Source organism: Aedes aegypti, chromosome 2, assembly GCF_002204515.2.
Source record: "Aedes aegypti strain LVP_AGWG chromosome 2, AaegL5.0 Primary Assembly, whole genome shotgun sequence".
Taxonomy (NCBI): Eukaryota; Metazoa; Arthropoda; class Insecta; order Diptera; family Culicidae; genus Aedes; species Aedes aegypti.
Genome location: NC_035108.1, coordinates 262,759,945 through 262,784,232, shown reverse-complemented (window position 1 = coordinate 262,784,232; position 24,288 = coordinate 262,759,945). Strand labels below are relative to the sequence as shown.

Here is a 24,288-nt window from a genome sequence, read left to right as displayed (position 1 = left end):
ACTGCAAGAATTATCAAAATGCTGTATAAATTTTGGTTTTACTACATATTATGAATTAATTATAAATATGTTGTAGTGTGCAATTTTAGCAGATCTAATATTATTGATCAATAACGGCGCCGGCCAAGTCCTTACAGTCAGTTGGGATGGGGAAGGAATGTTAGGGTGTAATGATTGTTGCTTCTAGAGACCGAGAATACCTCTGCATCTCCACAATCACCACGGGAAGGGTGTTTAGTGAGGGAGGAAAAGATCTGGGAGTCACCTCTGGTCGATGATGCGATCCATGGACAAGGGGGATATATACGACTTATATTTAAAGCTAGTTTTGTATTTTTGTCTCGAGAAGTTTTTGGTAGAAACTTTAAAAAATACGTCAACATTTATAATGTCGAACAATTCAAAAGATGTTTTTATTAATGACGAAAACTGAAAATTACATGTATATATTTTGAATTATATGAAACAGGAATAATGCCGACATTTGTAGTGACGAACTATACATAGTTTGTTTGAAAATTACATATTAGTATTACTGTGCATTTTGTCTCGATATGGTAGAATTTTTAAAAAATACGTCAACATTCACAATGTCGGACAATTCAAAAGATAGTTTTTAATAATGTCAAAAAGAGAAAAATATATGTATATTGAAATTGTATAAGAAAAAGCATAATGCCGACACTTATAGTGACGAACCATACAAAGTTTGTTTTAATATTACTTAAAAGTTACGCTTTCAAGAAAAAAATGTGTTATCACAAGCATGAAACGAACTCACCAGTTGGTAATCCATCCTCGACTGAACACAAAACTGACACTGACAGCAAAACTTCTTGGCGTCCAGAAAACAAACCGTCTTGCTTGTGCCTTCCAAAATACCTACCCAGCAAGACGTTTCAAAACAGAAAAAAATTCTTCGGCGACGAAACCACGCGCGAATAAAACCTATCTGACGACGCAAAATTGAACAGTCATGCTTGGGCTTCACGAAGAACTACCCTTATTGCTCATCAGCATTAATAATGTTTCAAACAAAAAAATCGATCTCACGATAAATATGCCACTTTGGTAAAAAAGGTGATTTTTTTTTATATCGTCAGAAATTTAAGAAAAAAAAGTTTTTTTAGTTTGAACAATTCTAAGGTGTACTGCCGACTAGTAAGCTCTTAATATGTGAATATTTTAGAGTCATGGGATCCATTGGTAATTGCGATGAATATCAAGTCATAGCAAGAAAAATATTTTCTGTATTATTCACTATTTTGTGAAAATGCGGTAGTTCGATAAAACTATTCTCTAAATCAATATTTATTAATATAAAACAATTTTAGGTAATCAAATTGATGTCTTTGCTACATTTGTTAAGTCGTTGTGATTTTTTTTGTAACACACATGATTTTGTGAAAATATTGTAATTTTTGGAACAAGCCGCCAACAACAATGTTCTGCAAAGTTATTTCTCGTGAACATAAAAATAATTTAAAACAATAAAACAATATCAACCTATTTTTTCGGTATCTAAATTTTGTGAAAATGTAGATCTTTGAAAAGTCATCAAACATGTTCTGCATATCTGTATTTACCACTATACGAAACTTTTAAAACATAAAACTGACATGTCATTAAGACAATAATCGAATCGCAGAAGAATTGCCAGATATTTCTGTGTAGTACATGATTTTGTGAACATATTGTAGTTCCTTGAACGAACATCCACCAATAATGTTCAGGAAATTTGTTTCTCGAGAACATAAAAACGGTTTGAAATAATAAAATTGGTGAGTCATCGCGGTACATATCAAAGTACATTAGAAAAGTGCCCGTGTGAGAGAGAGCGAGACAGCACCAACACACGGCGCACAGTAAAAGTCATAAGAACAAAAGAATTTATGGCACGTACAGAGGCTCATTGTTGAGAACAAAATTTCAGTTCACTGTGATTTTCACAGCAACCGATGGAATGGAATGGAAAACTGCGCTAGTCCAATGTGCCGAGATGTGCCTACGCCGTGCTAGGCACACTGTGTAGAGTGACCGCCCCCTTGAACTCTATGCAGTTTTGTTAATATATTGTAGGTCTTTAAATGGCCAACAATCAAAACCTCAATGCTAATTGTTTGATTATATCCATACGAGAGTCATTCCAAGAAAAAATCTAGGTTATTGCGACTTTTCGATTTTTTAGGACTTGCTCTGATGTTTTCAGTGCTACAAGCCAAACAGTATATTCTAAAATAATTTCAAAAATTTCACATAAATCTAGAAGCCCATTTGTAGAATTTTGTAGGTGTAAAAATTTCGTAAATCGGGCTTAGGACAGCCGAGGTGCAGTGGATTTAATTTAGCGTTCCAACTGATGTTGAGGCTTTGTCGTCCGTGTAAGTGAAGAATATCGTACGCGAACGAGTGTTAATAATTGTGTATGTGTTCATAAGAACACTAAGCTGAGAAGCCGGATTTAACCCAGTTGGGATGTAACGCTTAATAGATAATGGTTTACATTTGGAATGACTAACAACCGAGGAATTTGATTCGTCATTGGTACATTTACATTTTGAAACGAACGTCATTTAAAAAAAAATCCTGAAGTTACAACATGTTACATTTTGAAACGAACTCCCCTACGAACACTCGCCGAAGTACCAACGGCACCATATGATTTATACTTTTTGTGGATTTGTTGTGGAAAGTTTGCAGCACACTCGTGAGCACATAAAATGGAAATATAATCTATCTGCTTGGTAAGGGTACGGTTGATTTTTGAACCCTTTTCAAAGCGATCCAACAGATAACGCAATTTAGTATACAATGTCGCACAAGTATGTAACAATGTTACTTCTTTTATGGACAAATCTTTTTTACAACATTGTATGGTGGTGCACTATAAGAACGCCAGTGCCTGAAAAAAAGGAATCACGATCTTTTTTTCACTCAGACATCTAGCTGAGTGTCCGAAAAAAATGACCTATTGATATAAAATTATTATGTATTAATTTTTTAATTACATTCATTCTTGGTGATTAAAATCATATAAAATATCACACAAACGACTTGAAACTGGGATCGAAAATAAGGCCGTTAAAAAAGTTGCGGGCAAATCTAACACTTTCCTGAGATTTAGTGAATGAGCGTCAATAGTTATGATATGTGAAGAGGCTCCTCCTCAACCACTCAAGGTTTTTCTTGCTAAAAACTTTTTTCTAATTAGTGTCTCTCTCAGTGTTCATTGAAAACCAACTTGAAGCTGAGAAAAAGCTAAAATAAAATTACAACGGACAATTGAAGCAAAAAATAAACGTTTATGCCGACAATCAGTTAATATATAGGGTAGCTGTACCAGTTATGGCCATAGAAGTTCCCTAATACAGATATTGTGCAGTACGTGAAAATTCAAAAATACAGCGAATAAAGGAGTGTCCCATTTCACTTACTTACCTAATAGTGCTGGCAGATGCAGCAGAATGCACAATGCACTCTATTATGATTTGAAACCAGTGAAACGTTTCGTCGCTAATGCTTCTCAGAACCTATGCATAGTGCCACCACGAGGTATGAGTATTTTGTAGGGCCAGTCAACCAATTTAAATTGACAATACACGCGATCTGCTTACAGCGCTGTGTTTTGCACTGGAATGTAGATTCATTTGTTCAATGTTTGCATCCCATGCCGAGCGACTATACAAACACAGAGTGCTGTCGTATTTGTCGGGAGAATAATTACGCCAACTTATTGTCATATTTGCCTTATTTAAGTCGACAAATTTATGAAGCAACTCAACCAACTGAATCGTCATTATTCAATAAGCGCCATGTGATTGAACGGATGTTTTGCTCTCATGAAATGCTGTTTAGAAGCCTTATTATACTGTCTGCTTCATGTTCACTTTAGTAATTATAGAGAAATAGATAACATACAATGATATACATAAATTTGTTATGTGAACATGCTCATTCATACAATCTTGCTGTAATCATTCCACTACATCATGCCTAGGGGAAGATTCAAATATGACGTCTGACGTTTTTTTTTGGGATTTCTAGTTCAAAGTAAGGGCTTTCCTTAGCCGAGTGGCTAGAGTCCACGGCTACAAAGCAAAGGAATGCTGAAGGTGTCTGGGTTCGATTCTCGGTCGGTCCAGGATCTTTTCATAATAGAAATTTTCTTGACTTGCCTGTGTGTAGAGTATAATCGTACCTGCCACAAGATGCGAAAATGGCAACTAAGGCATAGAAAGCTCTCAGTTAATAAATGTGGAAGTGCTCTTAGAACACTACGCTGAGTAGCCGGCTCACAGTGGGACGAAACTAAAAATTGATGGTCAAAACCTCTTAGAAGCGTTTTAGCCCATAGATGTCTTCGGGACATTGTTTTGAATAAGCATCCCAAGTAATAACACTGTTCGACAAAAAAAATTTTGGATGGATCAGGGACGCGTTTATATGGGTCTTGAAGTGCAAGAAAAGTATAGAAAGAGGCCGTTTTCAAATGATTTGCAGCACCCCTGGATTATTTTTTGATAAAGCTTGAAAATTTGGCATTTTTAATCACAAAAAATGTAATAAGCAAAATATCAATATCTTTTTAAATTCAATTATACAACCACTGAATTTGTCAAATCAATATTTTTTAGCACTGGATGACTTCAGGGAAACGTGCACCATTTCAGAAGAATATTGGCATCTATTTTGTATATGAATTTGGAATGTTAACGATAATTAAGCAAGTATGTGAGGATGTGCACCATATAAATACTACTTTTTTTTTCTATTTCACATATCTGGTTCATTATATAATAATTATTATAGGTTCAAGAAGAAGCTTGATTAGGATTTGATTCTTTGCTCCATTAGATAAAGCAATGAGCAATGGAATCCAGTAACATTTGATTTTAACAAGGATACGACGACAGCAAAAAAATTTATGCGTCTGTTATATTAATATGGGCTGGTTGGTCTAATAAACTCTTAGCAGTAATACAAAATTAGGTTAGACACTGACATGTAAGTGGTCTTACATGAGCTAGTCGGTTTATCAGGAACCGATGGCGAAATCTATGAAAAATGTGACAATATTGTTATTTGCGATTTCCAAAGATTTTGATACGTACTCATTAAAAATAGATTACCTATCGTGAGGTCCATTTGTTATCAGAATATCCCTAGAAATTACAGACTAACGTAAAATAGCAACCAACATTTCAGTAATCAACAATTTCACCTTTGTTGTGACACCACTCGACAGCCACTCAGGCAGGCATGAGCTCTTTTTGATTCATTTTGTGCACAATACTAATCATTTGTGAAAACTGGTTAAGTGGTAACATGCCTGCTTCTTACTTGTAAGATGAAAAAAAATTCTGGTTAAACCATTTTCAAATCTTTTTTTTTCTTGGTTGTACATTTTACATGTTTTCGTCAATTTTAATCAAACCTTCAAGTGGAGCGTTAATTTCTTGTTCAATGGGATGTTTTCTTCAAATGGGTTTAGTTGTAAGCATTGTGGAAACATAAAGAATTATATCACAATTTTTTGTGAAATTTATTCTAAATCTCAAAACTGAAAGTTTGAGCCAAAAAATATGTGAAATGTAGAATCAAAAAATAAAATAAAATCGGAAGTGGTTAAACCAGAAATTGTTTCATCTTACAAGTAAGAAGCAGGCATGTTGCCACTAAATCAGTTTTCACAAATGATCAGCATTGTGCACAAACTGAATCATAAAGAGCTCATGCCTGCCTGAGCGGCTTTCGCAAAAAAAAATGTGACAATGTTGAAAACTAAATTTTTTATTGTTATTTTCTGTTATTCTGTAATTTTTGTGGGGATATTCTGATGAAAATTAATCTCACGATAAGTAAACTATTTTTAATGAGAACCTATCGAAATATTTAGAAATTGCAAATAACAATGTTATCACATTTTTTTACAGACATCGTCTCCTGATAAACCAGCTAGCGCATGTAAGACCACTTACATGTCAGTGTCCAACCTATATCAATTTTGTATTTCTGCTGAGAGTTTATTAGACCAACCAGCCCATAAAAATATAACAGACACATAATTTTTTTTTGTCGTCGTATCCTTGTTGAAATCAAATGTTACTCGATTCCATTTCTCATTGCTTTATCTAATGAAGGAAAGAATCTAATCCTAATCATGCTTCTTCTTGAACCTATAATAATTATTATATAATGAACCAGATGTGTGAAATAGAAAAAAGTATTATTTATATGGTGCACATCCTCACGTACTTGTTTAATGATCGTTAACATTCCAAATTCATATACAAAATAGATGCCAATATTCTTCTGAAATGGTGCACGTTTCCCTGAAGTCATCCAGTGCTAAAAAATATTGACTTGACAAATTCAATGGTTGTATAATCGAATTTAAAAAGATATTGATATTTTGCTTATTACATTTTTTGTGATTGAAAATGCCAAATTTTCAAGCTTTATCAAAAAATAATCCAGGGGTGCTGCAAATCATTTGAAAACGGCCTCTTTCTATACTTTTCTTGCACTTCAAAACCCATATAAACGCGTCCCTGATCCATCCAAAAAAAAATTTTTGTCGAACGGCTCTGTCCCAGTGAGGACGTTAATGCCAAGAAGAAGAAGAAGATTTCAAAGTGGGGGTTGGTTGGTTTTAATCGTCCGCAGTACTGACGAGGGTATTTCCTCCGTTGTCTCGACCTTCTCGCAGCGTCATTCAGGTGTTCGTCGAAATGCTGCTATCACCTTTCGATCATCTCACGTTCGTCCGTCAAGATGTTCCCATCCTTATCCCTGCACATCTCGGCCTGCGGCACGAAGCCATTGCGGGATGCGTTGAGCTTCTGATAGAACTTCCACATTTCTTGAGACCGGCACAGCTGTCTCCTCCAGGGTGCGTTTTCACTCCCAAGAGAGGCGGGTCTGCTGTTGCCATTTTTACTGTTATAAAACTAAAGAGCTCGTTCTTTTTACCATTCAAAACCAACCTTTCAACTCAAAATATCCAAAAATATAATTGGATCCATTAGCAAAACGTAATCGCAATTTTCTTTATAAGCTTGCGGTTTTGAACATTGCATCGTTCATTTGTTGCAATTGTTGAGATAAGAAATCAAAATGAGACATGTTGGCAGAAGTAGTTACATTTCGGGGATTTTCCGTTATTCCAAAGGTGGAATCAAAATTTTAAAAAAGTATGTTATCAAATTGGGATTAGAATAATAATTTTCATTGTTTAGCAGTATGGGAGGCGGCAGGATTTCAAAACATTTCCATCGTTCAAACAGCCCTAATCCACCAGCTCGAACAATACTATTTGTACACCTGGTACACCTGTTGGGGAAACTCGGTTTCTGAACGATTTGGCATCGAAGTGCACAAGCATTGTTGCGCTACCTGATATGAAAAACACCCCAAAGCTGCAATACAAATCAAGAGGATTGTTCGACCTCCCTGCAATGCCGGTGCCGGTTCGCATCCTTCTGTATGAAATGCACGTGAAATGTGTGACATGTGGATGTTGGGAATGATATGAACGCAAAATATGAAAATAACAATGTCAGCTCGTGCGCCTTATACGTAGACCTTAGAGTACATTTATCTATAGTGTACTCTTGCAGGCATTAACTGATTTCTGGAAAAATAAGTACAATATTCTATATTTGAATGAACCAAGCACATCAAAATGTTTCCTATTGGCAAAGATAAATAGGTGTTCACAATAAACATATCAATGAACATGGAAGTCGATGAAGGATTTGTATTATTCATTCAAGAAAAAAGATTTACTATATTGTTATTATCTATTTGCATTTATGAGAGAGTTCAATATCGGTACGTTTACTGTAACAATGCCCCCTGACAGTACGTTTGATTTTTAGCAACCAACGGGAAAAGCTTTTGCAATTTTACAAGCAAGCACTTTTCATCGTATCGTTCGCTTCGTACAACCATACAGGAAAAATTCAAATCTAAACAGGATAGAAAATAGGACATGCATTTCATTTTCTCCAGTTTCGTTCCATTGTCAACAGAGCAGAATAAATCCCCCTGGGGATAAACGTTGCTCTTCTATCATAGAGTTTATATTTCAGATTTGGTACAATAGGAAAGGATAATAATTGTGTAAAATATGGATAAATTTGTTATATTTTTTACACATTTACAGTCCCTAAACGAGATTTTCAGGTGTTGTTGTTTTCGTTGATATTTATTGAGCTTTGTCTTTGTCTGTGCCGCAACGAAAATACAAAATAATGATTAAGGCAGTTTTGTTTGAACACACAAGGGAAGGTAACGATGGTGTTACACGGGGTTTTCAACCGGACTATTTTTGTTAGATTCTACATGTCCAAATATGAAAAACCCCAAAGCCTTTCGGGTGATGGACCAGTGGTGTAGCCAAGAGGAGCTTGGAATGGGTCGATTTTGTACGAATATAATATTATTGAGTCGATTGAAAATTTGCCAGAAAGAAAAATCCACAGTATTGCAATTTCAGAGATAACTTTCCGTTCTGCGGTTGAACAGAAAGCTATCGCAGCTGTCACATTGCTGATTTTCACAAAGCATCATCGATCGGCTACTATGATACCATGGAAACCATGCTGATGATTGTTGTTTTCCGCTGTTTTTCCAAAGCTGTGAACTCTACTTGCATACCGTTTTGACTCATATTCCGAACACTTAACGATCAACGCTCCGTCATCGTAATCATCGTCATCATCGAAACTTCAAAAGGAGTTTTTCTGTTCAAAACTAAAAATTATTCGATGAAAATGTGTTCACTGTGTTTCGGTTGGAGAATACAATACAGTGAACACATTTTCCTGTAAATTTTCTTGGTTTTGAACGAAAAAACTGCATTTGAAAATTCCGAAATCAATGACGGATCCTGCCCCCTTAAGGCCACCAGTGACTTCAAATGCATCTGATGGGCTTAAATAAGCTGATATTTGTGAAAACTCTAATTTCTCTATCAAGTCTATTTGTTAGCTGTTGGGTGTGCTGATAAAATTGTTTATTAAAACTTGTTTAGTATAGTTTTTACGTTAAAGTATGGAACAACATTTTGACTCAAATGCCGAACACTGTGTTCATTCTGTCTCATATTCCGAACACCTTGATTCAAATTCCGAACAGCACGAATAAATCGTATTAAATGGAATAATTTCGCAAATAAATTTATCTGAGCTAGTTTAACTGGTCGCGAACTAGAGAATCATCACTACTCCCGAAGTATAAAATAGATTGAAAGACGTTAAAATTGGATTGCGATTTACTGCCATTCCCTTGTAATTCGATGACATATTTCAGCGAAACATTTCAACCAAATCGCCATACAAAAACCAAGTGTTCGGAATATGAGTCTGTTCGGAATTTGAGACAAAACGGTACTTTGATTAGATGGTTTCGTTCAATGGACCGATGCACGAGTTCACTATTTTGAAGTTTGAGCCGAATTCACTCGTTGCCATGGTCACGTAAATAACACGGCACCGCTCAAACGTCAAAAAATGAACTCGTGCATACGTCCATGATACAATGATTGTCAAGTCTGCGGTAGAACTTTGACAGCTGCGGTAGAACTTGGAGGCTACCGCAGAACGGAAAATTTTCAAAAGAAACGCAATACTTAATACGATAGTAATGAACCGAACTGACATTAATGTATGTTTAAAATGTATTTTTATGCCATTGGCGTAACTAACATGGAATATGGACACCAAAACAAATTTTATTTTGTTAGAATAGTATACCAATAAGAAACCCATCCAGATTGCGCCTATGGCATGGAAAAAATACATTTTAAACATACATTAATATCAATTCTGTTCACTATCATCACAATAAACACTAAACAAAATATTTTTGTCAAATTTCCAATTAGCTCAATAATATAATATACGTACAAAATTGCCCCTTTTAGAGCCCCTCCTGGCTACACCACTGGTCTATCACCCGAAAGGCTTTGGGGTTTTTCATATTTCGACATGTAGAATCTAAAGAAAATAGTCCGGTTGAAAACCTTGTGTAACACCATCGTGACCTTCCCTAGGTTGAAGAATTTTGCGTTTTTGACATTTGCCATACATAATTTTTGGTACATACTGGCATTTGTAGTAAATAGGAATTTACGTTTACGTTAGTATTTTAATTTTATATCGTAAATAATATCTATGATGTAGTTGAATGTTGTATTCTATTTCAAAATTTGATACACAATACACTCTATTTACACTACACATTTACACTCTATACACTCAATTTGAGTCCATTTTCGTTGAATGTTAGAAATGTTGCAGTTTTTTTTTTTTGAATATTATATTAATTAAGGCAAAAAAAAATATGCGAACGATATTGTTTTTACACATTATCTTATCAAGTAATAAATATTCTCTAGAACAGTAAAGTTACGCAAAACAACGATGTGCAGAGCAAATATCACGCGAGCATTTCAAAGAGCAAATAATACACTTTCATATAAATATGCCCGTTCAGTTCATCGTACCCTGTATTGTATTCATTTTACTTTTACATCTACTAGCCATTGTTCGCATTCCGGGTTACATTTTCTGCAACCCTGCCGTTCTATTTGGACATGATTTGCAAAGAATTTCTAATTAACGCTGACTTGTTTTTTATCATCATTTCAGGTGATCTGGGCCAACTGCTGCGAGGTGTGATGACAGAAGCCAAAGAACTTGCCGCTGCAGAACGTTGCTCGCTTTTCCTGCTGGACAAACAAACAGGAGAACTGGTGTCGAAAGTGTTTGACGGAAATGAGGTAAGCTGCCTTTCATCATTACCTATTTGGCTAAGTCTAAAGATTAGTTTTTCATATTCTTCTTGTTTCGTGTCACTCTTTTTGATGGAAGAATTTAGAAAACGTTGTGACTGAAATAATCGCAGCGAGCCCTAAATTTGCCTTCAAAAAGTTTTTTTTTTTTTGAAATAATCTTAATTGGATATCATTTATTTAATGATAGCGGGTTACAGATGATAAATATATTATATTATTTGTTTAGTATTACAATTCTTGTTATTTTTTTTCAAATTAGAAACTTTTTGATTAAATTACTTACCTCTATTCTAGCTAACTTTTTGAGGTTCCATATACAGCTTTTGCTTCTTCTTCTGCTTGGCATTACATCTCCACGAAGACAGAGCTTACTTCTTAGCTTAGTGTTCTATGAGAACATTCACAGTTATTAACTGAGAGCTTCTTTTGTCCAAGTTGTCATTTTCGCATTCGTATGTCTTGTAGCAGGCACGAGGATATTCAATCTATGGAAAATCAGGTAAATTTTGTTAGAAAAAGATCCTGAACCGACTGAGAATCGACACCTTCAGCATGACTTTAGTCGTGGAAGTTAACACAAGGCTATTTGTTCACCGTGCACGTTAGTACACCATTCACTTCTTCTTCTTTTTGGCATTAACGTCCCCACTGAGTCAAAGCCAGTTACTCAGCGTAGTGTTCAAGAAGCACTTCCACAGTTATTAACTTAGAGCTTTCTTTGTCTTAGTTGTCATTTTTGCATTCGTATATCGTGTGGCAGGTACGATTATACTCTATGCCCAGGGAATTCAGGGAAATTTTCATTCTGGATTCCCTAAAAATGGGTGGCATGTTTTTTTCGCTCGGGTGCTGTCAGTTCAATCGAACACCCAAAATAATTCGGATGGCGGATTTCCCTCCTAGCGTATTAGGTGCTAAATCCACCTATTGATGGTAAGATTCGCCTCCTAAGCGTAGACGGGCAAACCCGTCAATTGAAATCGAGCACATTGGACTTGAAAATTCGAGCAATCTAAATGTTTACGCCCGACCCACACAATTGCACAACCAATCCGAAGCCGAATGATGGCATCGGAAACGCACACTTAGGCAAATGGTCACGCGGCAAATGGATGGTGGACATGTCAGAGGAATGGAATGAATATTGCAATATAAAACGCTTTATATATTGCTTTTGTCACTTCTCCCATCAAGCCGTTGATAGGTTCGTGGAGTTAGTACTGGTTTATGAATCGGGAGGTCCTTGGTTCGATTCTGAATAAGCGCGAGTATATATTTTGTTTTTATTTTTTGGTTCTTCAGGCAAATTTATGAAATTCAACCCGATTTCTTGTGGCGAATTATCATAATAGATTCCGGTCCCTGTATTTAGATAATCATTTTGCTTGAGTGACTATCGAAATAAGGTACCGTGTGACAAATGGGTAAAGGAAATCGTATAGAGAGGGTTCTTAAAAAAAATAAAATGAATAAGATCTACTATATTTTTCAGATTGTTTCCTACTAAATCTATGCTATATTTAAATTTAATGTTTGTGCCAAAGTTCAAGGTAAATATTGAAAATTTTGGAAACTAGTGGGACAAGTGAAAATATTGTCGTTTTAAATGACTGAACTGAAACTAAAAAAATAATAGTCAGATCTGTGATTTCAAATGGCCTCATTTGTTAGTGTATGAATCACAAAAAATCACACATAAATAATAAACATTTTGTTCTTTTTAAAACAATTTTCTTGAGTAAAGTTATTTATCTAGCAACAATGTTACTTTTATTAAAAGTAATAACATCATCGAAAATCAAACACCATTCTATTTTACCGATTTTCTACTACTCATTTTATATAAAGTTAAGTTATCTCTTTTCTAAGTAATGTATTTATTGCCTTTATCGAGCGGATTTAACCCGGTCAAAAGTGTCAACATTCTTGTACCTACTGAATAAGTCATTATTTGAACCTAGTATCCAAATTCATGCGTCATCCGTTGAAGCCATTCAGAACATTACGATGTACATGTTTTTTTTTTTAATTTCTTTATTAGTATCATTCCAAACATTACATTCATTTCTTATATCTAGGTGATCTGTGTTAGACAACACTATCATCCTAATTTGGTAAAACAAATTTAAGATTTTATTAACATTTTGTTAACAACATACTACATCTCCCTGGCTCTTCACCCGAAAGGCTTTGGGGTTTCACATATTTCGACATGTTGAATCCAACAAAAATAGTCCGGTTGAAAACCCCGTGTAACACATCGTGACCATCCCTTGTTAGCTACCCCATATACCCGATTGCCCCAAGGCTCCGCCACAAGAAATTTGCCTTAGACACCAAAATATGAAAAACAAAAAATTAATAACAGTAACTGGATTCGAAACGGCAACCTTCGGATCCTTAAACATAAACTCACACTACTTGCCTATTGCAGTTTCTCATGTATAGAGTTCTCTACATCACACAACATGAAACCATCTTGTCACGGAGGACAACCTGCAAGAGGAGCAAAATACAACACCCGTTGGACAGCCAAGTGCGAGAAGGGGTGAGATGATATGTTCTATAAATATATTTAAAGTACCAACGCGGTGCTGCGGGAATTTCTTACTTATACCAGAGTCAAAATCTATATGTTTGTATATCTTTATTATCGGCAATGACTTATACATTTGCAGTGGAAATAGAATTTCATGCCGTGCGTGTTGGATTGGGTAATATATTAGGGAGAAACAAATAAACACACTTGACTATAACAGTCGGGCGCTTTATAAGCAGAATTTTATCGTTGACGTTTGCTGATTGATTTACTTTTCATTTATTTACATTTCGGTCTCCTATTACTCGCATGGTTGGGGACGGTATGAGACTCCTCGAAGTAGGAGACCCAGGGTTTGTGGGATTCGATTCATTTGACGATGTAATATTGTAATCAAACATCTAAGTGTGCATACAGCAAACTGGATTACCGTAATTCTTTTAACAATTACTTATCAAAATAGAGGCCGTTGATAAACTATGTTATCATTTAGCGGGGAGGGGGTATCTAGCCAAAGACCACGGTCCACCCATTTGTGTTTCAAAGAAAATTCCACCATCAACTAAACCTGAAAGGTTTCATTAGCAGTCGGATGGTTCAAATTAAAAAAAAAAGTTTTAAAATTCAGTATTTCATATCTTCTTTACCAACAACAATTAGAAGACGATTAAGATTTCTATGGAAATTACTATGACAAAATTTGAAAAAAAAAAATGTTCCCCACATGTTAGTACTGTAATGTTAATACAAAATTATCTCTAAGTGAAAACTAATTCCTCAAACAATAATAAGGAACACTGCAGTAGAAACAAATCCTTTTGAAGCTAATTTTGTTAGGGATTTTTGCAGAAGTTTGTCACACTATAATCTCACATTTCGCTTAATAATAGCAAACCAATTCATAAATATCTCTTCTCCCATTTTCCAAATTTCTGTTTCATTCATGAACAAATGAAACACATGATCATTGGGCGAGCGGGGGGTTATTCGTCAAAACCACACAAAAGCACGAGGGGGGAGGAGGTGACTGAAAAGTCAGGAAAAATGTTCACGTGGTTTATGGACGACCCCTAAGAAAGATATGGGGATTGGAATTTCAAACTTTTTTTAAATTTAAAACCGCTCTTATTAGCAGTCATTTACATTTACCGTTATATTTTTTTTTGTAAAGAAGATGCAATAGTACCTAACTGGAATTTACAGAAATCACAATAAGGTTTAATTATCGCACTCAACATTTTACACCAAAGCCAGATTTTCCATATTTTTGGAATTGATATACATAAATAATAATTCTCAAAAAACTTATGTGCACAACATAATCGCAAAATAATGGTGAACGCGTCACGAAATGATTTCTTCAACCCTTAAGTGGATTTTTTGGTGTTGGTGTTCGTTCAGAGGTTTGCCAAGCCGCATAACTATATAAAACTCGTGAAGATCTTTTCCGAACAATATTTTTTCTACATCCCAGAAAATTTACTAATAATAATAATGCTCAACATATTGTCGATTTAAAGTCATGCATTCATGATGTCAAAACTATGTATCATTGCTTGACAGTTATCGAATGAGTGCAATAAAACTTATTTTAATCTGCATTTTATTATGCATATAAAAATAAACACACATTGTTTGAAAATGTATTGGAAAATATGAAGTTGGTGCAGTCCCATATTGAAAAATAAAGGCATACCAGTCTCCATATGAACTTTTAATTTAAATTTCAGGTGCAAACGTGAATTGTGTTCAAGTTTATTATTTTTTGCTGATCATTAGAAGCAAAATTAGTAAGCTATGCGGTTGTGTTAAATATGTCAGGAAGAAATGTAAGGGGTCATCCATAAATGACGTAGCTATTTAGGGGGGAGGGGGATCTTTACGGGGCCCATATAGCCGTAGTGGTAAACGCGGAGCTATTCAGCATGATCAAGCTGAGGGTCGTGGGTTCGAATCCCACCGGTCGAGGATCTTTTCGGGTTGGAAATTTTCTCGACTTCCCAGAGCATAGAGTATCTTCGTTCCTGCCACACGATATACGCAAGCAAAAATGGTCATTGGCACAGTAAGCTTTCAATTAATAACTGTTGAAGTGCTCATAAGAACACTGAGATGCAGGCTCTGTCCTCTGTTTTGTTTGACTTATAAACTTGGTTTATAAAATGATGATTCAGCTTCAAAACATTCATCAAGATTGAAAAGAAATCTGAGAAATTTTAGATTTTCTTGATAAATGCAATCAAACAGATTTTTCAAAGCTTTAAATGGTTATGTAAATATTATATTATATTCGTGTCTTAATTGATAAATTTATAAATAAACAAAATCAAAGTTTAATAAATAAATTAAAAGTCAATGCTTTAACTACTTGGAGTACATTGTTTTCTCATTTGTTAACAAGTCATAAAGTCAGCCGTTTTCAAGACAATAAAATATGCTCTTTTCGGCAAATATTACATGAAACAAGATATTTATACCGTGTATTATGCATTCAATTGTTGTTCACTCAATCAACTCATCGATTTGTTTTGATGTATCAATGCTCTTGATGGAATAGCCTGAATATTAATGAGGACAACAGATTCGAGTGATATCGAAATTGCCCTATCATTCAATTTTATTGATAACTTGGTTATTTGATATTTTTTATTATTTAACTGTATCATTATAGGTTGTGTAGGTTTATTTTATTATGAAGAAAGATAATGAAGTTCAGCTGAAATATTAATAGAGATAAATAATTTGTATAATAATCGCTAAAATTTTCTAAACATTCCAAATATATCAAGTGTAATCTGTTCTATATCTGGCCACTGATTGCCAAATGGATTTGAATTTGGATAATAATTCATTTCGAATTAATATATTGTATTGTTCATTTTCATTGAAATCTATTTCCTAACAAAGAATAATTTAAAAAAAAAACAATCCTTTAATAACGAAATTTTTGTTCTAACTAAAAATAAACTAAAAATATATTGTACCCTAACTCAACAATAACGAGCTTCATCAATCCAATCAATTTTTTTTTCACATTTTCTATAGTAAACTTGTTTGGCTTGGTGACAACAGCAAAAGTAATACAATTTAGCCTATATGAAACTAGATACCAAAAGTATGTAACAGGAACTGTGTTTATTTGAAACTGTTTTCCAAATTGCTTTCGAGCGCTACTGTCTATCATACTGTTAGATTAGATTATCCTTACATTTTAGTCAGTAATTAATATCAAATTTTGTATTGAACTTCTGAATTCTAATTTTTTGTTTCAACCCAATCACTGAGGAAAATTAATAAAAAATGCAAAGGGGGGGCCTTCCTTAGCCGAGTGGTTAGAGTCCGCGGCTACAAAGCAAAGCCATGCTGAAGGTGTCTGGGTTCGATTCCCGGTCGGTCCAGGATCTTTTCGGGTTGGAAATTTTCTCGACTTCCCTGGGCATAGAGTATCATCGTACCTGCCACACGATATACGAATGCGAAAATGGCAACTTTGGCATAGAAAGCTCTCAGTTAATAACTGTGGAAGTGCTCATAAGAACACTAAGCTGAGAAGCAGGCTCTGTCCCAGTGAGGACGTCAATGCCAAGAAGAAGAAGAAGAAGAAGAAGAAGAAGAAGAAGGGGGGGGTGCTTGATATGCTACGTATTTTCCAAGGGGAAGTATCAGCATTTGTGACGAAACGGTACGAGAGGGAAGGGGGGTGTAAAAAATCAGTGAAAAATGCTACGTTATTTATGGACGGCCCCTAATAGAAAATTATAAACATTTGTATGAAAGAAAAACTTCAAAGTTTGAGCGCTATTTTCTCAGTGCCTACTTTTTTCAATATGGGCCTTTATGGACAGCATAAGTTGTTCTTAGAAAAACTTTCTTATCGAAAATGTCTCTGAAATTTTGTCCTGAACAACTAATTCTTATCACAATTCATAGATAGTCAAAATTAAAAATGATAAAAAAAAGATTATTGCGTTATATAAAAATGAAATTTTGTTTTCATATTTTTCATGATAAAAAAAAATCAGTATATATGTTCTCTTGACTTCTCCAAACGGTTTACTACAATCTCCCCACTGAACGTTCTGTTCTAAAATCAACATATCGGTGCCATAATTCTTAAAATAAATTGCTTGCAAAAACTAATAGCCAATTTGCAGAAGTTGTTCTTGAGTCAAAATGATCGATTCATCTATAGAAAACTCTTTTACTATTATACTAAAACCATGGTTAAAATTTAATCCCATATATGGGGCACGGTTTCTTATAATCGGCTCATTCTGGGTAGCATTCATCAGCATTGGATCGATATTTTTTATCAATGTGAAAGTAGAACCGTGATCTTGTTTTCTTTGAATAGCACCAGCAAAAGATTCCACAGAGTTTTCATGTTTTAAAGACTATTCATTTATTATTTTTTATAAAGAGGACACCTTGTTTATGCTATATCTTTTTTATCATGTATATAAAATCCCAGAGTTTTCTGTCTGTCAGTAACGCTTTGAAAGGTTTCATTGTGCAGCATACAACAGCAATTTAAGAGCACAACAACAGTCAAATTAAGAGCACTGCAAAAGTCCATTTGAATGTAACAACATTACAATAGGGTCCTAAAGCCCTGTCCCAATTTTAGTGCCAAACGCTTACGTTCAGGCCAAAAACACATGTTTACTCAATTTTTTAATGTTTTTCATTTGTTTAAGTACAAAAAATATTTTTTTATGTTTTTATAGATTTTGTCACACTCCTTGATTTGAACTCAAATTTCGGGTGTATTTTGTTTTCCGTGTCCCTTCCGAAATGTCAGATAGCAACAACCCCAGTGTTAAAACTAAAACCCCTGTGATATTTTTGTCGACTAAGCGAACGTCAAACATGATCTCAAGTGTCAAGGTTCATTTATGGATCCAATTTTGAAATTAAAGTTTAAATATGATAAATCCGTTATTTGAGCGAGAAAAATTGCTAAAGTAGTTGCAGTGATATGATCTTTCGTGTTATTAAATGAAAACAAGATTTAATTAACCATTTTAGGACCCTATTGCAAATTGTGGAGCACTATAACAGCTATTGCACAGGGTGTTCTCGAATAAAAGTCACGATCTTTTTATCATTGTAGTTTTCCGGTTTTATGAACTTGGACGGTAATCAAAATGTAAACAAACCAACTTTATGCTGTTTGACCGCACTTAAATTCCGATGCAAGTTGAAAATGTGATTCATTACGGGTTTCGTCATTTCAATATAAGGTTCAAAAACAAATAAGATACATGCAAAGGAAAGATAAACATGCTTGATTTACACAACCTTCTTGAGTCGATGTTCCATGGTTCGATATCGACTTATGAAGGCAACATAAAAATATTTTTTATGGTAACTATAATGGTCCTCTAAAAGAGCTTTCCAAAGTATTCCTGTTCGATGACTCGAAATATTCATTAGTCGATAGTCCCCTAATTACAATTCGATTCGTTGTATATCGTTGACGATCGCCATCGCAGCACAAAGATCTATACAGAAATTGTAGCACTGGTTAATCGGGATTCAATAGAATATTCTAGAATTTTCAGTCAGATTCTTCTCTCTAATTTATAGAAGCTTCTGGAACTTTTGAAATATTTCACAACAGCATTTAAGGCTGTAATTATTTCAGATCAGAATAACGGCACTATAACAGTGAAGTATGGTTAGAGCATAAATTTGGGCGATTTTGCGTTCATAAATATCATGCGTGTCTCAGCTTATTATTCATACACCAATGGCATATTAATCAACAGAGAAATTTCTCTGTCCATGTTATCATTTTGCAATTGAACATAAACATTATTAATCTTTGAAAGAGGTTTTTGCTTGAAAATTCTTATGGAACGTGACTAGCCACGCTGGGTTAGCTAGTTTATCAATGAAATCATAATCGGTTTTCTGTGCATCGTAATATTTTTTGCTCTTATATGGAAATATAAGATCTTACAAAGAAGAACAAAGAAGTTTCGACAAAAACTTCCTAGAAAAGATGTTCTTCAAACTTAAACAATATTTTTCACATACCAAAAATCCGAATTTTTATGAATGAATTGTGTTTTGGTATACTCAATTTTTATGAATGAATTGTGTTTTGGTATACTCAACTATTATACTTGGCTCCAGACCTACCAATCTTTGACCATTCTAAACATTGTTCCTTTTTCGAGTGAATTATAATTATTTTGATGGCTTTTTTGTTATAACACCATCGTGCAATAATATAATAGTCGAACGATACTGTATACAGAAAACCCATTACGATTCTATTGATATATTATAAAGATATAGCATGCACAAGGTGTCCACTTTATAAAATGAACAGTCCTTAAGTAAGTTCTACAATAGAGAATGTGGCTACTCTGGTAGATGATAAATTATTATGAATATACATTAAACTTGTTTAACATACGATGATTAACGCTTTAAAGGAGACTTGACTGTATATCTTTATTTTGCTGGGGATAACACATGTTCACATGTTTATCAACAGCATGAGCAATCATGCATATGAAACGTAAAACCACATCGACTTTGGTTACTCAGCACTTCAGTGGTGAGTTTGGAGCAGTAGATACACAGTGTGCTAGTCAATCCGATGATCATGGTTCGAATCTGGTTTGCACCCTCTTGGTTTTTTGCGTATTTCCATACTTCCAATACATGCACTTAAGCCTCAAGAATCCATCATTCAATCATCAGCAATCATCAAAAATTTAAAACCAGTTTTTTCGTTCAAATTTCAATCAATCCTTATAAAAATCTATCATCGTATTTCAAGTGGCAAGTGAAATACAATGATAGATTTTCAAAAGCATTGCTTCGATTTTGAGCAAAAAAACTGGTTTTGAAAATATATAAAACGATGATGGTTATTTTCCTCTTAAAAGAGGCATATGTGTGGAAGTTTTATTTTTTAATACATGTGTTGGTGATGCACGCACATGAAAAAAAATACACATGCGACATCAACCAGGATCGATCCATGGTCATGAGCGTGAGAACCAAATACTATACCACAGCACTAAACCCGCTTGTTGGTATGCGTGGTTCAAAAAGCATATCAAGTTGTACTTCCCCATTTGTACCGTAAAAACTGCTCGACTCAATGACCGGATTATCTGCCTATCAATAGACGCTCAAAAACGTCATGTCGCTCAGAAGAACACTTTTCCGCCATCAATAGACGCAGAAAACGCCTATAATGACGGTTTCAACTTTTGGGTGAAGATGGCGTCGAAACAGCAAGCACTCTGCGAGCGTACTGTACGGTTTTACGAAACGCTTGATCATCGTGGAAAAAGGTTTACGGTAGACCACTTTCGAGACGAAAACGTGCCCGTGAGTACAGTTTACCGGACCATGAGCGTGGAGCAGAAGGCCGGTAGTGGACAGAATGGTTTCAAAGCCGTGGTTCAAGCCGAGCGGTCTGGCAATCAATCAGCAAGTGTTCCAGGTGGAGTGTCTTGATAAAATTATTCTGCTTTTCTTAAGGGGGTAGGATCCGTCATTGATTTCAGAATTTTCAAAAGCAGTATTATCGTTCAAAACCAAGAAAATGTATATTAAAAAGTGTTCACTGTATCCTATTCTCCAACCGAAACACAGTGAACACATTTTAATCGAATAATTTTCAGTTTTGAACAGAAAAACTGCTTTTGAAGTTTCGATGATGACGATGATTACGATGACGGATCCTTGAACGTTAAAGAAGCATCATGCGAAAGGGAATAACCGGAAGAACGTCTTCTGGTCGGAATAGGCCTATTCTCGCGAAACATTAAGGACCTATGTACAAATGAGAGGCTCTCTTTGTTTACTTTCTCTTTGATCAATAACTGAGTCACATTAACCTCTTCTGTTGCGTTTTTTGTATGAAACTCTAGTCAAGGAAATTGCCTTTCGATCTGTAGTGAAAAACTTCCCAAAAGCTTTACTATTCCACTGTTGTAATCGAAAGAGAGCGAGAGAGGAGAGAATCTCTCATTTGTACATAGGTCCTTTAGTAATGTTTCGCTAGTATTCCCATTACGCCAAGAAGACGCTAGAGTATCTTGGGCAGAAAAATATACCGTACATACCGAAAGAAAAGAACCCGACCAACTTGCCCAGTGCCGTCTAGAGATGGGAAAAACGGCTCATTTTAGGGAACGGATCCGATGCGACTCACTCATTTTAGTGAGCCGGATCTTTTGAACGGTTCAGTGGCTCAGCGGTTCGCAAAGAAAGAGCGAACAAAAAAAAGAGCGGTTCACTCTCTGCTGCGCATCATGCGTCGTCCCTTCCGTATCTTTCGCTCTCTCATTCTTCGTACATTTTTTCCCAGAAACTCACGGCCGATTTCCCCTACCCGAATCAAAAAGATGAAGCATAATTTTGCCATTCAAGTGGACCCTTTTTTCTTTCTATCTCATTTGTCTGTATGCAAGTGGGCGGGGCAAGTAGTTGTTTGGCTGTGTATGCGGAGAGTGCGGAGCTGTAGAAAACTGTGTTTGCATGCGTGCCATGGCGCGCAAAGCAAGGCATAATATGTGTTCCGAGCCTTCTTAATTAATTCCGCAAAAAAAAAAAAAACAATAAATTAACTTTAAGCTTTCCTATTAACTTCTGATGATATCGGCTTGAACAGTAGTACCCTGTGAAAAAGCCAGTAGAAGTGCTTAGATCTTAATTTTTGAAAGTTCGAAATCATTGCGAGTGTTTCTCATCAGATTACTCTCAGGATTCTCAAGAAATTCCATCAATTTAGTATAAATCAATCAGTATATACCACGATTGATCCTGGGCGGAGCTCTGGAGGGCCAACATTTGTCCACAGATTTCGAGCTGGATTTATCACTTGAAATTATTGTGCAAAATTGTATCTATCACTCATCCAATCGTTATTCTTTGAGATTAGCGAGTTTGTAATGATTGTTTTAAAGACAATGATATGACCTCCCAAGTCTCCTCAAAAGAGGTTTGTAGTTCTCCTGACCTTCAAAGCGCTCTTTGCAGCTTCCAATTGAACAAATTTGCATTAGATACAGCAAAGTGTCTTACGTGGGTGGGTAACTCCTCATTGCATTGAAAGAGTAGCTATTTTTATGCAGTATTTTCAACTTTTTTCGAGCTACATTTTTATTTGTTTTGGTCACCAAACCAATGATGCATATGCAGTGGCGCGGGAAGTGGGTAGGACAGGTAGCACTTGTGCTACGCAAAAAAACACCTGAGTAGGACAGTCAAAGGATTGTCCTACCCACGATCGAACAAAAAAAAAGTAAGATCAGCAGAAAGCTTGAAAAATAAACTAAACTATTCAATATGCATACAAACATGATTAACGTCACACTTATTCTTAAGGAGGATGGAAGACAAGATAATGTTTTTTATGGTATTCCCATGTCTAGTAAAGCGTGACATGGTTAGTGCAATGACGCCCAAAAGTTCTGGCTCGTGTGAAAAACTATTGAGAATATTTAAAATGAAAATCCCGGGAAACTAACTGTAATAACTGCTACAAGGCTGTATTAGTTGCTGAATCTCTTGACGATTCTCAGAGCAATTCATATAGAACTCCCACAGCACACTGTTTAAAAGTTCTTGGCCAATACAGCTAAAAAAAAGCTGATCCAATGAATGATCCTAAAGACAGGACCTATTTTTATGCAAGTCTCTAAAAAATCTCTATTTTTAATGGAAGTTCTCTAATATACATAACCAAAACGGTCTCTTAAATCTTTTTTGCCTTATTCTGCTTGCATTGTATCGTGATGCAAAAGTGTACAGGCTCCAAAGAAACCTGAAGAGACGGGTCAACAGGCTCTTTGAGAAATTCTTCTCAGATTTCCCAAACAAAAGCTTCAGAAATTATCAGAGTGATTTCATTTAGAATACTTTCAGGGTCTCCTACAGGGATCCCTCCAGAAATTCTTCTAGATATTTCTTTACCAATTCACACAAGAATTCTTCCAGCGATTTTTCAAAAAATGCTTCGAGAAATTTCTCCAGGTTTTGCTATGGAAATCCTTAACAACCCCAAAGCAGTCTTGCCAAACGAAAATCGAACATCGTACTCTCCTTGCACTCTGTTCTCGTGTGCAAACCGAAACGCTCGAACATGAACCTTAACCCAAACATGTGTATAGTGAACTTCGGTTCAAACGCCGGTTCGAAAACCGGTCCATTTGTACCTCGGTTGCAACCGCGGTTCAAACTTTGGTGCAAATCTTCGATTCGAGTAAACGAAGGTACGGTGCTGCCATCTGGGAAAAGTTTGCTCGATGCGTGAAGCGTCGAAAATTTTACCCGGCAAGGTATAGGAAGCGAAATTTCAAATGCTCATATAAAATTAACTACAATAGTTATTTAAAATCTTTTCAGTATATGTTGATATACTTTTGATGGGCTACATTATAGGCATATAATTTTGAGTTTTATATATTTTTCTCAATATGCTGCTGATTCTATAGTTGATCAATAGTCTAACCCCGTACACTTCACAGAATTTAATTAAAAAGTGTTTTGAATTTTTTAGAAGCATTTGAAAATTGACTTCCTATGCTTTGCCATGTAAAAGAATCGGAGCTTCGCGCATAGGGTCAACTGTGGTAATTACCTTCGTAGACGCGAATTGCATCCGAGGCTCAGAACGATGACAGACAGAAAACAGTTGATATCCACGCTTAGCAATTTCTACTTATCGTGTCTTGTAGTATGATATAGTAAAATCCTTGTTTTTTTCATAAAATTACCGCTAAGCGTTATTTAAAGTTATCATCTTAGTTGATCTGCTTAAATAAAACATTTATTCAAGCCTCAAGAGTTTCGCGATTTGAATCAAGAAGATCCATATATGATCGTTGCAATTTAGCCGCGTGGATTTCAACCGTTCTCCGTTTGTCTGCTTTGTGCCATTATTTGAACCTAAGTTTGAACCGAAGTACACATG

The 24,288-nt window shown here is 35.3% G+C and overlaps 1 protein-coding gene across 11 annotated transcripts in view; it reads left to right on the top strand.

Moving 5' to 3' along the window:
• Positions 1 to 24,288, top strand: part of LOC5570905 (cGMP-dependent 3',5'-cyclic phosphodiesterase) — a 181,183-nt gene that overhangs the window by 123,681 nt on the left and 33,214 nt on the right. For all 11 annotated transcript variants that reach the window (XM_021844958.1, XM_021844955.1, XM_021844954.1 and 8 more), the window contains one exon: positions 10,656 to 10,786. In XM_021844958.1, the coding sequence (XP_021700650.1) occupies positions 10,656 to 10,786 (131 nt within the window). The remainder of the gene's footprint in view (positions 1 to 10,655; positions 10,787 to 24,288) is intronic.